General features: G+C 35.1%; 1 protein-coding gene across 1 annotated transcript in view; it reads left to right on the top strand.

Moving 5' to 3' along the window:
• KLHL4 (kelch like family member 4) overlaps positions 1 to 14,752 on the top strand; it is a 47,265-nt gene that overhangs the window by 15,311 nt on the left and 17,202 nt on the right. The window contains exons 2-4 of the mRNA XM_075161960.1: positions 9,808 to 9,981; positions 10,444 to 10,580; positions 13,517 to 13,713. Of these exons, the coding sequence (XP_075018061.1) occupies positions 9,808 to 9,981; positions 10,444 to 10,580; positions 13,517 to 13,713 (508 nt within the window). The remainder of the gene's footprint in view (positions 1 to 9,807; positions 9,982 to 10,443; positions 10,581 to 13,516; positions 13,714 to 14,752) is intronic.

The following is a 14,752-nucleotide window of genomic DNA, read 5'->3' on the forward strand; positions in this document are numbered from 1 at the left end:
TACCTTTCTAGACCTAGGTTTGAGTTATATTTTCTGACACAGAAAACCAGAAGATAACAACTAGCTGGAGAACATTTTGGTATCAGGATGTCTGTACCTATGAACACATAGAAATATTTGGCTATAACAGAGGGAAACACTCTCAGGGTATAATTACACAATTAAGAAGAGGGAGGAATTGACCATAGATAAAGTTATGTAGCTAACAAAACCTTATAGAATAGAAAACTTCTGTCTACCTCTCAAGTGAGTTTTCTGTCTGTGAGGCTGACCATACCTTTATACACATTCTCTCTCACTCTTTTCTAACAAATCTGTCATTATGATAAGCTAAAAGGAAAAGTACAAAACCAAAAAGTCTGAGGATCCCAATGCGAAACAACCCCAAGTCAGTAGTAAGAAGAGTCTCACCAAATAAGTAGGTAATTTTGGTTTTATTCACTTCCTTGTTGTATCCTCTGTTAATCCTGAGCTATGAATTAACAGAGTAATAAACATTCCCTTTCCCATTAATTTGGAGAGAAAGAAAATTCAACAGTAGCTTTGAGATTGATCTGTTAAACACTCTTACAGCACACCTGTTTAACAGTGCACACTGGCTAAATAAATGAAGAATCAGACATTTTTTTCCATTGCAGTAGTGTTTAGCCTTGAACGAAGTATCCAGCCGATCAGCTGAATCAGGTGAGGAGATATTTTGGAACAAGCCCATAGAATTTTACATTACTGGGGAAATGTCACGTAAAGAGAAGTGAAATTTAAAGTGGTGCCTTCAGCTGAAGTGGGGATTATCACATTTTCCCATTTAAGTGAAACATAAGTCTTGTTATTGCTTAGTTAGAATCTAAACAGGTGAAAGTAGAAAAGAAAAAAATGCACAAAACGAAATGGTCATGGCAAGCACAAGAATAGAGTCCTTTTGCCTTTGATGAAGTACAAAAAAGAAGTGAGAAGCATGTGTGAAGGTGTTATGGTAGTGGTCTGAGTTTTCATAAATCAAGAGGTCTTAAAAAAATCTCACAGCAGTATCTGTATCTAATTAGCTGTAAGGCTTAAAATGATAGTGGCAAGGATAGTTGCTATTGAGACTGTTACTCTCTGGCTTTTCAAAATTCTGTTCACTGCAGACATTCATTTTTTCCTTATATTTGTGTTTCCCAAGCTCCCCTTTGTTCCACTTCTGCCAACGACAGTGAAAGGGGATAGCATAAAGCAGGTTTTCTTCCCAACAATCTCTCCCATCAGGGGCCTTTCTGAAAGGTGCTTAATGAAGTAAGAAACATGGCCTTAATTAGTCTCACCTGGCAATAGTCATGCTTGGATTTAAAACATAATTTTTTGCCATTGGCTTGTATTTTTTTTTGTGTGTCCTCTAAATAAAAATGCCACAAGCTCATGTCCAGCATTTAGTCATTACTTTTCATTTTCACAGCTTGAGATAGTGCTATATCATGCCTTCTGGTCACATCATTTTTTGTTCTTTAGAAAGATGCTATTAAACTATCTAACAATATTATCACTAGCTACAAGAAAGTTGAGCAAGAAGTAGTCAACCTCACTGAATTTCTCCTTCATGACTTTTAATTTCCGTCTGACATAATCATGTAATATAAACGTTGGATTAGAAATCGTGCATTGCAGTGACAACTGCAGAATGCTTCTTGTACTATTGGAGTCTGTGTTAATCAAGACAATGAAGTATTCCTCATAGTTTACATTATATCATGCCTTGCATGGTAAATTTCAATGTACAATGACTTAGTATTGATTTGCTTGTTTTTCTTAGGAAAAATAAGTGTTAATGAAAACATAATTTTGTTTTAAAATGAGTTATACAACAATATTCACCATGCCAGACATACAATATTGCCATGCAGGGAAATACTTCCTGCTTCTGCAGGAAATGGTTGAATCGGCACATTAGTGGTTAAGCATGCTGGTTCAGAGAAAAGGATAGGATTTTGGTTGCTATAATAAATAATAACTACAGGTCCTAATCATCACTGGTACAAAAAACATCACGGCTAATGTCTTCAGTTTTTATGAAGTTGCTGCTTCCTACATCAGCATTTAACCTAGTATTTTCTAATGAAAGTTTCAAGTTAGTTCAAAAACATCTATTGATATTAGTGTATGGTAATTTATTTTATTACTGTGGAGCCATAGTTACAGAGCAAGATTCAATGTTTGTAACTCAGTTTTTGTAATTTCCTTATCCTTATATGGCATCTGCTTAACTTTGTGTAGTTATCAAGGTATGGTATGTGTAGTTATCAAGGTATAAAGGAATGGCATGCAGACTTAACATCTGATTAATTCTAAACTAATTTTCAACAGTTACTTGTAATCTCAAAATATCTACTTTAAAACTTTCTATCTGTGAATAGTAAGATGATAGCTTTTATACACATGCAAACAAAGAGTAAAAAGTGAACTCAAGTATTGTTTATGATTAGAGAAACAAGGCACATGGGTATTTGAGATAAGTAGCCCCCACTACATTTGGCATTATCAGAACAAAGGTTAATTTTAAGATGGTAATATATATACATCTATCTTTTTACCTGAAATGTTTCACTTAGTTATTATTCTCTATTACATAATGTAAACGAATACAGTGTTAATTCTCCTGGAGGATAATGATCTTGAATGGTGTTTTAAGATGGCATTAATTTAAATGATTTGTCTGAGACACTCACTTCATCATTGAATATAGACATGTATCTATTGTAATAAAACACTCATGGACGTATAGGCAGTGTGCTCTCCAGGCTGATTAGATATTGCTAGAGCTCCAATTTTTAAGAAAGTATCTCATGCTATGGAAATAAGTGTTCTTAAGTCATGCCATTATAATGTTTATAGTAAGGTTTCATATTCAGATTAGTCTGAATCAGGAAGAGAATAATTATTTAAATTCAAAACTCCTACTATATTACAAATCTTAACACTGACAGGTCACTGTGATAAAGTCCGTAGTTATACTGTGTAATCCAATGGCCATCAAATATCAGAAGAAAAATTTGCTGATTTTTGCTCCTGCAGTTCTTTTAGTGAATTCAACAATTTAAATCAGCTCACTAGAAACCTCTTTGTTCAGGCTATGAATATTGCATTTTGGGCATCATCTGTCTCAGAGACGTGGATTTTACTCCCAGTGGAGCTGCACTACCACCCGGAGTCTTTTTGGGAAGGCAGCGTGGGGCACTGCATGCAAAGCCACAGAGACCAATAGGACTTGCTCCGTGGCCTTTCCCAACCTATCATTCTGACTTAGAGGAATGGAGGCCAGTTGACTCCTAATTTTAACATCTCGTGAAATTTGTGAATGGGTCTGCAATAAATTGCTGAGCAATTTTCAAAACTGAGTCCCAAAACTCAGGAACAAAATCCCATAGACAGTGACTCCTGAATAAGCATTTATATAATAGCGAATTTTTTAAATGTTTGTCTTCAGCAGTTAAAGAAAAATGAATCACATAGTACTATAGTGCATCCAAAGAAAATACGGACCAGATCTTACTGTGCTTTTACACAGTAATAAATTATGGAAAGTACTTTCTATGTACATAGGAATATCCCATTTCTTAATTAACTGTATACAGCAAATTGCGAGCATAAAACTCTACTGTAGACACAAGATGCTAATAAAGGAATGCATGAAGCTTTCAACAAGCTGTCTTCCTAGTAGCAAAAGATCAACAGCTGAGGGAGTACACATGCTAATAAGAACAATCTGCACTGGAAAATAATTTTATAATTAACCTCCTCCATTAAAAAAATAAATATACAATTTCCAAAGGAAAACAGCTTACTGGGGAGAGTGTTTAGATCTACCCCTCTTTGTAACATGAAATCATGATGTGTCCACAGCTGACACTAGCATAAAGGACTGTACAGTGCTCAGGGGCTCTGCAGTTTGGTTGGAGCCTCTGTTTTCCAGTGGAATTACCCCACCAAACACGTGCTTTCTATTCATAGGAGAATTCAAAATATCCTAACCCAAATTCATTCTGATATGAATCATAATTCATATATTATCATGTCTGGGGAGAAGAACAAAAAAAACCAGCTACCGTACTTTCAGTGGTATGCTGAAGCTCCTGTGTTTAATGATATGCACACTTATACTTGTAATCCCAAACACGAAAAGTTATTTTAACTAATGCCAACTGAGAAAAGCAGCAGGTTTATGTTAATACAAGCAATAAAAAATTATTAAACCCAGGCAGTTTCAAGAACTCCAAGTTCTAAAGGAACTGTCAATATGAACTTTCAATTTAGATAGGTTAGAAGCCAGCAGTCTCTCCATTAACTTAAATAATTATACATTTCAGTTGCTTATTTCTTTGTTTGCTACATCATTTTCTGTCATTGCTATTACCTCAGCAGTCATCAACTTATAGTACAATTTTCCATACTCTTTTGGATCAAAGGTTTTTACCCATACTCTAAAAATATCAACACAATCTTTAGCTATGATATTTACAAAGAATAAATAATAAAGGAGACAATTGCAGTAGAAATTTTAAGGCAGAGGTTGGGACAGTTACTGATGTGGCATAATTATATCAACAAGCAATGAGTACAGGTGCATCAACTTTATCATTTTTTTATCTGTGTGCAGAAATGGCTTCCTAACTGAAATATTTTTCTTATTTCTCAGCCGACTGGTGTGGTTTATCTCTAACAGATGCTACGGTCCTATGATTTGACCTAGGAAAACAGCTTTTCTCAATCTCCAACCCCACGATACTGCCCAATAGACAGAGGGTCAGAGCTCAAACAGCTGCATAGGAGAGAGTCTCCCTATGTGGGGGCTGACTGCAGTTTTCTTGAATAAGCAGAAACAAATGAGAGAGTAAAAATGATGAGTTGCACTGTAAATATTGCTGCACAAACAAACTGAATTGATGAAGTTGCAGTTTTGTCTCATGCCTTGTCACCGCTAAAGCACATAGAGTGTGCCACAGAGCTGAAGTCACATTGGTGTTTTCAGCTATGATAAAGTCCTTAGGATGTCTAATGTCTCTAACTGGTATCCAGTTTGCTGCTGATGGCTGGTATGATTTACAGTGCAGAGCTAAGCTGATCCAAAATCAAAATCTGTAAGTGACACTGATAACTAAACTGTTACTTGATTAAACTGAATTTCACAAATATTATAGCAGGTTAATTAGGTAAATGCAACAAATATCCAAAAGAGAAGTGGTCACCATAAAAAAAAAAAAAGCCTTATCAAGAACAACAAAATTAAAATACTGTGTTTCAACACTTAGTTTTCATGCAATATTATGCTTCTAAGCTTCGTTATCATCAGGTTTACTTTCTGGTTTTTGGCCATAGGCACACATAACGAGGCACTTTAAGAACACACTGAATTTTAAAACGGACATGGCAAATAAATGGCATTTATGTTTTATCATGTTCTAATTAAATAATGAGGAAAATTGAATTTATCCTTTATATACTAATTAATGAAGTGTGCTGTGCTGATTAATGAAGAGTACTTTATGAAGACAGAAAATAATTTTAACATAATTCAGAAATTTAAAGAAGTGTAGGCCTGGAATGAACCACAAAACTCATCACATCAATTCTCCTGACCAAAGAAAAGATGAAGTTTTACCTGCACAACACCATTTTTGAGTCACACCTTGTTTGGGGTCCAGTATAATCTAGCTGTTACCTCAACTGTCATTTCTTAGCCTGTGTTTCATTCAGGTAATTACTCACGCGCAAGTGTGAGCAGGTCTTTGAAAAGTAAAAATTGCCTAAAGTTCAAAAAGGAGAAGGGCAAAGATGGCTCTCTGAATTTAAATTCTGTTCCGAAAAAGTATGTGACTTGCTATCATATATCGACGTAACAATTAAACCTTATTTCTATCTTATGCTTGTCTGTAATAAAAATATGGAGCAGCATCAGAAGCAGAATTTGCCTGGAATGCATTCAGAATATCGTCTGCCTTTGAAAATGAATCCCTGATAAATTTTCAAGAGTAGATATAAAAGTTGTTCATATGTCTTATATTTATTACATATAATATCTTTTATATTTATTACACTTAAAACATGCCATCCTAGCTCGATTTTGAAAATGTCATGTGAAATAGTGTCGGAAGTCATCCAAAAGTCAAGATGACTTCTGACAACTAATGTTTTTCTCCCACTAAGCTTTGTTATTGTGTCAAAAAAAAAAAATTGTTATGACGTGATTCGTTCTGAACTGCAATGCTGGCAGGTATTTATCTCCTTGTTATCATCTAGATGTTTAATGCTTTTTGATTATTTCTTCAAGTTTTCAGTTTATATTGTCTGTTTCAAAATTTCATGTTGCTTCTTTTTAAAAATGGTACTGTATTTTCCCTATCCTTCACAAATCCTTTCAGGAAAACTCTGAAATTATTTCACTTGGCTCTCTACCTAAGATGAAATTCATAGAGCTCAGCTACTTTGGAATAATTTAAATATAGAGTTATCTCTGCTTTCTCTAGGCTAATCCATGTTCTTAAGCCATTATTACTAATGCTAATGGTGTTAACACAACTCAGCATCCTAGTGAACACTAACACAAAGATGACATTAAGCAATTTGGGTTTCTGATTCTTCAGAACAGTTCGTTGATAATGTTCCCTCCTAACTGAGTGGAAAACTAATTCCTTTGTCATCATAGGGCTGATGCACTTTTGGAAACTTTTATTACTCAATATTCAGATTTTGTTTGTCCAAAATTGTAACACATTTCATAGAAAACAAATATTACTCCATCTTCTACACGCTTCCTTTCTGAGTAGGTTCACATAAACCTTGAGTTCTCTTAATGTGTTGTTCTCAACACATTAACCCATACCACATAAACCAAGATGTGACAGGCAGACGTATTCATCCTAGCACATTTGCAGCTAGCTTGCCTACCTTTGTACTACAGTCCACAGCACCCCCTACTATGATTCAACATAAAGGCATCAAGGATATTTTTACTGACTTCATTCTTCAAGGTACTTTAATCTCTGTCTTCTTTAGTTCTCTGGTCCCCAGTACTATATTGTGAAGGTCAATATTTGAGTTCTCTGCAGTGATAGTCATACACTAAGGAAAATATATAAATATTTATCTTTGAATTTAATTTTTCTTTCCATAATATACTATAGCTACCATTTTGAATCAGCTGCTGAAGATAAACCAGCAATTATAATATTAATATTAACAAACTTAATGGTGCATGTTTTTTGCTTCCAGTATTTTTCAGTCTCTGAAGACCTTTGTCTTTGAAATAATTAATTATGTTAGTGGTATTTCTGCTGTAGATAAAGGTCACTCTGCAAAACGTGTGAAAAAAGTACCCAGGACTGAAGGAAATTATTAGACTTTAAGTCCCTTTGTAAATATTTGCAGCTTAAAAACAATTGCTCTACCCACAAATATATACACACTATGGAAAATTATTCATTTCAAGAAACTGGTACTGTGCATTTGCAGGAGGGATGCTTGAGTACTATTTTAGTTGATTTCTGCAAACATCAAGGATAAGTGCAATGATGTAATACATACTTCAATACAATACTTAGAGTGAATATAATGAATCTGACAAAAGATATTTTTGAAAAAATAATTTTCTGATAAATGTTAAAGAAAGCTTAATAGGTTAATAGCAAAACATGAATGTTACAGAGTATGAATTTGGCATAAAGTAGCTGATGCAAAACTAATGAGCATATAATCCAATTTTGCAGCTTCTTCATTTTCAATGAAGCATTGAACGAAAACAAATAAAAAAGTATAGTCATTAAACTCACTGAAACAAATGAATTTTTGTAAGCTGTAAACTACAAAGGATACACATTATAGGTGAACTTGATTTGCCCCTTTTTCTTTAAAAAAAAAGAAAAGAAAATGCATTTGAAATTGTGATAAAGAGCTTCAGAAGAAAGCTAGAGAGTTTATTGCACTGATTTGGTACATCTTAATGTGTTTGCAATTAGTAGTATAATCTGAGATTACCCAGACAGAAACACATGTGCACATACTGTGCACCCGCGCAGTGCATCTGAGGATTTCAGATGCATCAGGTCTGCTGTTTCTCAGGTGACATATACGTACACTTCAGGGCTGACATAACTCAGTTATACCAGAAATAATGCATGTCTGCAGTCCGTAATGATCTTACATATCCAGTGAGTCCGGCAGGGCCAGGTCTGAATGAATACGTTGAACTCTGGTGCATCTGAAAGGCATCAAATACGCTGGGGATCTGAAGGCTTTTGACATACCAGTGCCCAAAAGATGCCATTCCAAATGGGCTGTGAGATGTCTATAAATGCAGTACAGAAATCCAGAAAACTTCATATTGATAGATTTTCAGATGGAAAAAAGAGGTATGTCTGGAAAAACCCAGACATACAATAACCATACCAACCGTGATTTTCCTCTGTACCGTTCTGAAAAGCACTGATGTACAGTAACTTGCTTGTATTGCAGAAGGTAGAGAAAACTCTACTGTGTCTCAAATCAATATTGTGTTATAATTTGATTTCTAATTATTCCCCTTGAATTCTGATTAGCTATTTAATGAGGTATGATCTTTGAAAATGTATGACCTAACATCTCTATTTTCTGATAATATTACTGATTCAACCTGATTTACCCATTTTTATTTCTGTATTTTCTGAACTAGATGTTCAATTGTGAATGTAATCCAATATTCTGCTAAATTTAATACATTAATTTCATGAAGAGATTTTATCTCTCCTAATCATTTATGAATATGCATTAACAGTATCAAAGACAAACAGTAAATTTAGTTAACCAGCTGCCATTATTTCCTATCTGGGCTTGGAAATTTAAAAACCAGGTGCTCTACATTTTAATAATATATGATATTAAACTGAGAAAATGTTTTTCTAAAAAAAATCTTTAACTAAAAAAGTGTTGAAGATTGCAGCATTTTCAAGATATTTGATATACATGTATATCAACAAATGCATTAGTATTTTACTAAAAACAGATGAATATAAAAATAAATATTTTTCTAAGAAAATATCAAAAAACCATTTCAATCTGCTACATAATCCATGTTAACAGGCAGTAAGGAAGGATGTCTTAAAAAAACAGTGAGATAAGAGAAATTGTGTATATAGTTTTTATGGGTATTTATAAGTGGGACAGCTAACAGAATTCTGGAGTGGGAGGAATATATTTATAATGTACATTTCCATGAAAAGGCAGAGAAATTAGTTTGTCTTTATTATTTGCATTCAGATTCTAAAGGCTATATAATTCATCAGCTTTTAGTTTGGTAATTTGTCTAGAATTATATTGTCAAATTGTCTTCTGATTCATTCCTATTTAGTAATGTAATTTAATGTACAAAGCATGAAGAGAAACAGAAATGACCTAACGACATGTAATTTCCAAAATTTTGTATCACAAGATATTTTAGCTATTAGTATCACAGGAAAATAGGTTTGGTTTTTATGTATTCTGATTGTGGATGACCGGGAGGCTGCATTTATGACATGTCAATGCTGTGCAAACAGTGCATCGTTGACACAAAACTGATAGGAGGTAGAAAACTCAGTAGCACCACCTACTACCGTTAACTATAGTAAACTACAGTTTACATGCAGCCTTATAAATGAAAACTTGCAGATACCAAGCAGGAAAAAATGGAAGAAGGCATAGTAAGACCAGTATCATAAGAGCTTTATAATCTTAAACATTTCTGTAATGCCATTTGAACAAAAATGATATGAAGAACGTAATCAGCATTTATAATGCTACACTCATCACTGCCTCTTTCCCTTGCAGGCTGTCAACGACCAGCAGCTCAGTGCTTGGAATGAACACCAATGGCTCAGATGAGTATTTCCAGTCTACAAACCATGCAGAGCAAACTTTCCGCAAAATGGAAAACTATCTGCAGCAGAAGCAGCTGTGTGATGTTCTTCTCATAGTTGGAGACCAAAAGATTCCAGCTCACAGGTACACTTCCCAGTAGTGTTTACATGGCTTCAAAGCCTGAAATTTCCAAATGCTAGGTCAATTTATGCCTACCCTGTTTAGTTATGAAAGAACGGTTACTATAATTAGGACATCAACTAACAATGGAATAAAACAATGATGTGATCAATGTTTCATAGTCATTATTTCAAATAGAATGAAATTAAAATATGACCCATTGTTATTGTCCATCTTCCCTTCTTGCTGCTGTCAAACTATAGTGAAATCAGTGAAGAAAATCTGCCCAAACAAGCACTATGGGAGAAAACTAGATCATTAATTACCTTTCTAACTTTATTGCTTACTGCTGTAAGATTTGAATCCTATGCTAAAGATAATGTTTCTATTGCACACACAATTTATTATATAATAATACTGGATTTCATGCTTGCTATTGAGATTATGAAGTAAATTGCAGTCCTCCTAAAATGCTTTTATTTCAAGGTTGGTTCTCAGTGCAGTGTCTGATTATTTTGCTGCAATGTTTACCAATGATGTGCGTGAAGCAAAACAAGAGGAGATCAAGATGGAGGGAGTAGACCCTGATGCGTTGAACGCTTTGGTGCGCTATGCCTACACAGGTAATTCTTCCCCCATTACCCACATCATTCTTGTAAAGAAAGAGAAAGTCTATTCAATGCCTACATAATTATCGCTTCTTCCATTTCATACTAGTACATAAATCATGCATACGTGATGTAAATCTTTCTCTAGAGAGGATGAATAAATGTTACTGTTTTACATAATAACTTATTCTAGAAGATATGCAGAAAAGTTAGCATATAAATTCATATTGGACATCTTTCTCTAATTAGATACAAATTATTTTAGGAATTTTAATGAGAGAGGGACATATTTTGCCTGTTGCCCACCTCATGTAGTGACACAGAATAGTGTACTATGAACCTTCCTCTCATTGGTAGCCATAGAAATGGTCTGCCTGGGTGGCAGTTATTTGGCTCACTCAAGGCTCTTGAGTAGGAATAATCATAGGAAAACAGGAATATGATTACACCCACGAGTAGAGCAACTTTTACCATGGGAAAGTGCCACCACATTCTGAAAGAGGTTTACTTATGTTCTCTTGAAAAAATATATTTTCATTTATCTTAATGAAATTAAATATTTTATTTTAATACCAGAATGCTGTATATATACTTTCTCCCCAATTTATTTTCTCCCATTTTCAACATGCTTGCTATTTACCCCTGTATTGCTGACTCCGAAACAGTTGAACCAAATAGCCAAAAAGACCAACTCAGAGAACTGTGAAATTCCTTTCATCTACTCTGTAGTGAACAGGGGAAAATGCTGTGGAATATGACCACTATTTTAGTATATATTACAATTAAAAACATCCAGATCATTCAAACCTATGCAGATGCTGGAAGTCTGCACATTCTGGTGTTTGGCAAGCCTCTCAATGCAGACGGCAGCTACTCCAGCCAGAAAGGTAAAAGGGAAACCCTTTTTCCCCCACCAAGCTGTGCAGTTCTGTGACAAAAAAATGCCCAGATCTCAAAAGGAGAAAATTACTTCCCCAGGAAGTAACAACACTTAACTGACCGGAAGAACAACTTTCTGAATTTATGAACATTTGCTCGTAAACAGATCCATTCCCTCAGCTAACAGCTATTATCAATAACATTGACTAGATCCTTGTCATCTGATGTCCCACACAGGACATTGCTTGTTTGCTTTTGAATGAAATAACACAATTTCAATACTGAGATGGGAAGGTTGAAGATGTATCATATGTATCTATTGATATTTTTATAGTACTTTAAAAGGGCTTAAAATATATTTTTTAAAAAAGATCAAAGTAAAACAAAGACCCCATTATATTCATCATATTGGCATTAGCATAAATGTTAAAAATAGGAGAATTCTTCACTCGCTAGGTCAGACACTTGATAAATCTGGACTGTTGCATAAAGACAGAAATCTCAAGAAGGTTAAGCAATCTGCAGCCCAGATCAGAAACATAAGTTTCTATATACAAAATAGACCCTGTTTGTGGGTACAAACAAGGGGATAAATACAGAGGGCCAGAGGGAATGCTGCATAACATGTATAATGCAGTGATATTGTGGCACTGAATTAGCAAACATTATCCAAGGAAATAGATTAGTACAAGCACAAAGAAGCTGGGTGGCGGGCTGCTTGTTATCCAAAATCATCCCACTTGATTAAACTTCATCTCTTTCAGTTTACTTCATGCAAAACCATATGAAAGAACATATATAAGACTATAAAAGCAAATGACAGACTATGAAATAGTGTAAGTTTGCTTGTGAAATCAGGATGCCCTCTTTGCTTTTTTTATATTGCAATCTTTGTTTACAAGAATACGTACCAATTTTGCTATATACTCTCATTCAGTAACTGTTCTGAGTTGTATAGTAAAAACCAAACCCAAACATTGCCCTATTCTGCACCCTGCCAGCCCTTCCTCATTTCTTGCAGAAGTAGGAAGGTATTATTTAAGTTACAAAGCAAGGGGCATCAGGAAGAGATGGGATTGTGCTAAGACCGCTGAAGACTGCCATGGCAAACCGGAGTTTCTTACTGCCTCTGTCATAGGTTTTCATGTGATAATAACCAAGCCTCTAAACTGAGTGCTGCTTTTTTCCTAGGTAATGAAATATAAATGTGACTTTCAGAAATGAGAGCTATAACTTTCCGAATTATTTACATATTCTACTGAAATAAATCAGAAGTGAACTTTGGATGAGAAACCTCTTACAGTTCTACTCTGATGATAATTTTGACTGTAATCTCTCGATACCACCCTTCTCCATGTGTTAAATGGAGATGGCGTGTATCATCCTTTCACAGAAGAACCTAGAAAAGAACTTAATGTTTCTGAGGCAATGGGATGTTGTAATGATACGTGGAAAACACAGTCATAAAAAAACCCCACAGTTCTTTTTTCAGAATAGGATTTTAGCAACCAGGGAATTGATCCATCCACTGAGCAACAAGAATGGAAGATCTTATTAAAATAACACCTTCCAGACTATCTATGAACATACCAAAATTCTCACGTCATGTAATAATTTCATTAAAAATTTAAATGCACAAGTAGATGATGGAAGAAATCCACACTGCACACACTGCTGACATTTCCTAGCTTTTGATACCAAAGTTCTTGTGTGTAATATAAACTTATGATACATATTTTTATGAATTAATAAATGAATTTTAGGAAATGTTTCTCTCTAATCACACTTTTATTTCACTTTTTTTTTCAGGCAAAATCAGGTAAAGCTCCAATAAAAATGTAGTTTTGTATCATTGTATTCAAAATCCACCAAATCCTTTAAGTCTGTTAAAACATATGTTTAAAGAATCCTTCAGCAAGAAAGGAAAATGAATTTGTAAATCACAGGACACTTCTTTTCAAAATTTTTCAGAGGAGGAGAAAAATTGGGGAGTGGGAAGCTTTCAAGCAATAAAAATACAAAGAAAATTATTGAAAATGTTTTTTTTCGCCCCCTATATGCAAACTGCACAGGTATTCTAGAGTTAAAGGAAGACACTATAGAAAGTTTGCTGGCTGCAGCTTGTCTTCTCCAGCTATCCCAGGTTATTGAGGTATGCTGCAACTTCCTCATGAAGCAGCTCCATCCTTCCAACTGCCTGGGGATTCGCTCTTTCGGAGATGCTCAGGGCTGCACAGAGCTCCTGAGGGTGGCACACACGTACACTATGGTAAGGCGAACAATCTAACTGCTTTGCAAGTATAATGTTAACAGCAAGTGTGAATACTCTCCTGGAAAACATATGGGCTTTGGTGAAGCAGCGCCAGCTGAGCGGGGCTCAGGGCTGCTGCTCTCTCCAAGACTGATGCAGTGGCTCTGCTCTTGCTATGCTGACGGGGTCAGTTCTGTAAAGTCCCTGGCGCAGGGACATCTCTGCCCAGCTCAGTCTCCAAAGGGAAATTTAAGAACTGTGACTGTTACAGGAGTATTGGAAGGAGAGAAGAGCATGCGTAGAAAAACAAATATTCAGTTCTGTTGTTTCCCATTTCAGAGTATTGCCTGTAGAAGGACATGCTTATTGAACTTGAATTTGCAGTATGATTTGTATGCATTTCTTCCAAAAGTGTAATAGAGTCTTAACATGGCTAATGTCAAGAGGCAAACAGCAATGGCCCATTCTTATGCTTTCGATTCAACACAAAGAAAATTCTAAAGCTGATTTTAAGGTGAGACGCACATAAAAAGAAACAGAATAAAGAATGTATGGGAAAGATTTGGAATGCTAAAAAGAAGCACATCCGTGACTGGAGCATAATGCTCCTCTAGCTCAAAGCAAGAAATGAATATTCAGAGTGTGGGAAAAGAGAAACAAGATAGCTTGCTGTGAAACCAAATCAAGGGATAAATATTCAGGGCAACAAGATGTGCTATAGCAACTTTAAACACAAAAAGAATAGCAACTGCTACAGCTAAATAGATATAAAAAGAACTACTTGTCAGGAGACACATGGCAGCTTTATGCTTGAAATATTAGCATAGTATGTCAAAACGAGTTTAGAGGCTTCATAATGCTGAGAGCATTCTAGCAAGAGATTGCACACTTCCACATGCTGAAATAAATGAGTGTGGCTTGTGCAGATTGAGGGCACTGGTCGTGGTCCTTCCTGTCATACTAACAAATGGTTTGTTTAGCAGGCATCTAGATTCCTTTTATATTTTAAAGTTTGAAAATGGGTATTTAAGATAGAGGTTCACTCAGCCTCTATATA

The sequence above is a fragment of the Calonectris borealis genome, chromosome 13 (assembly GCF_964195595.1).
Source record: "Calonectris borealis chromosome 13, bCalBor7.hap1.2, whole genome shotgun sequence".
Lineage (NCBI taxonomy): Eukaryota > Metazoa > Chordata > Aves > Procellariiformes > Procellariidae > Calonectris > Calonectris borealis.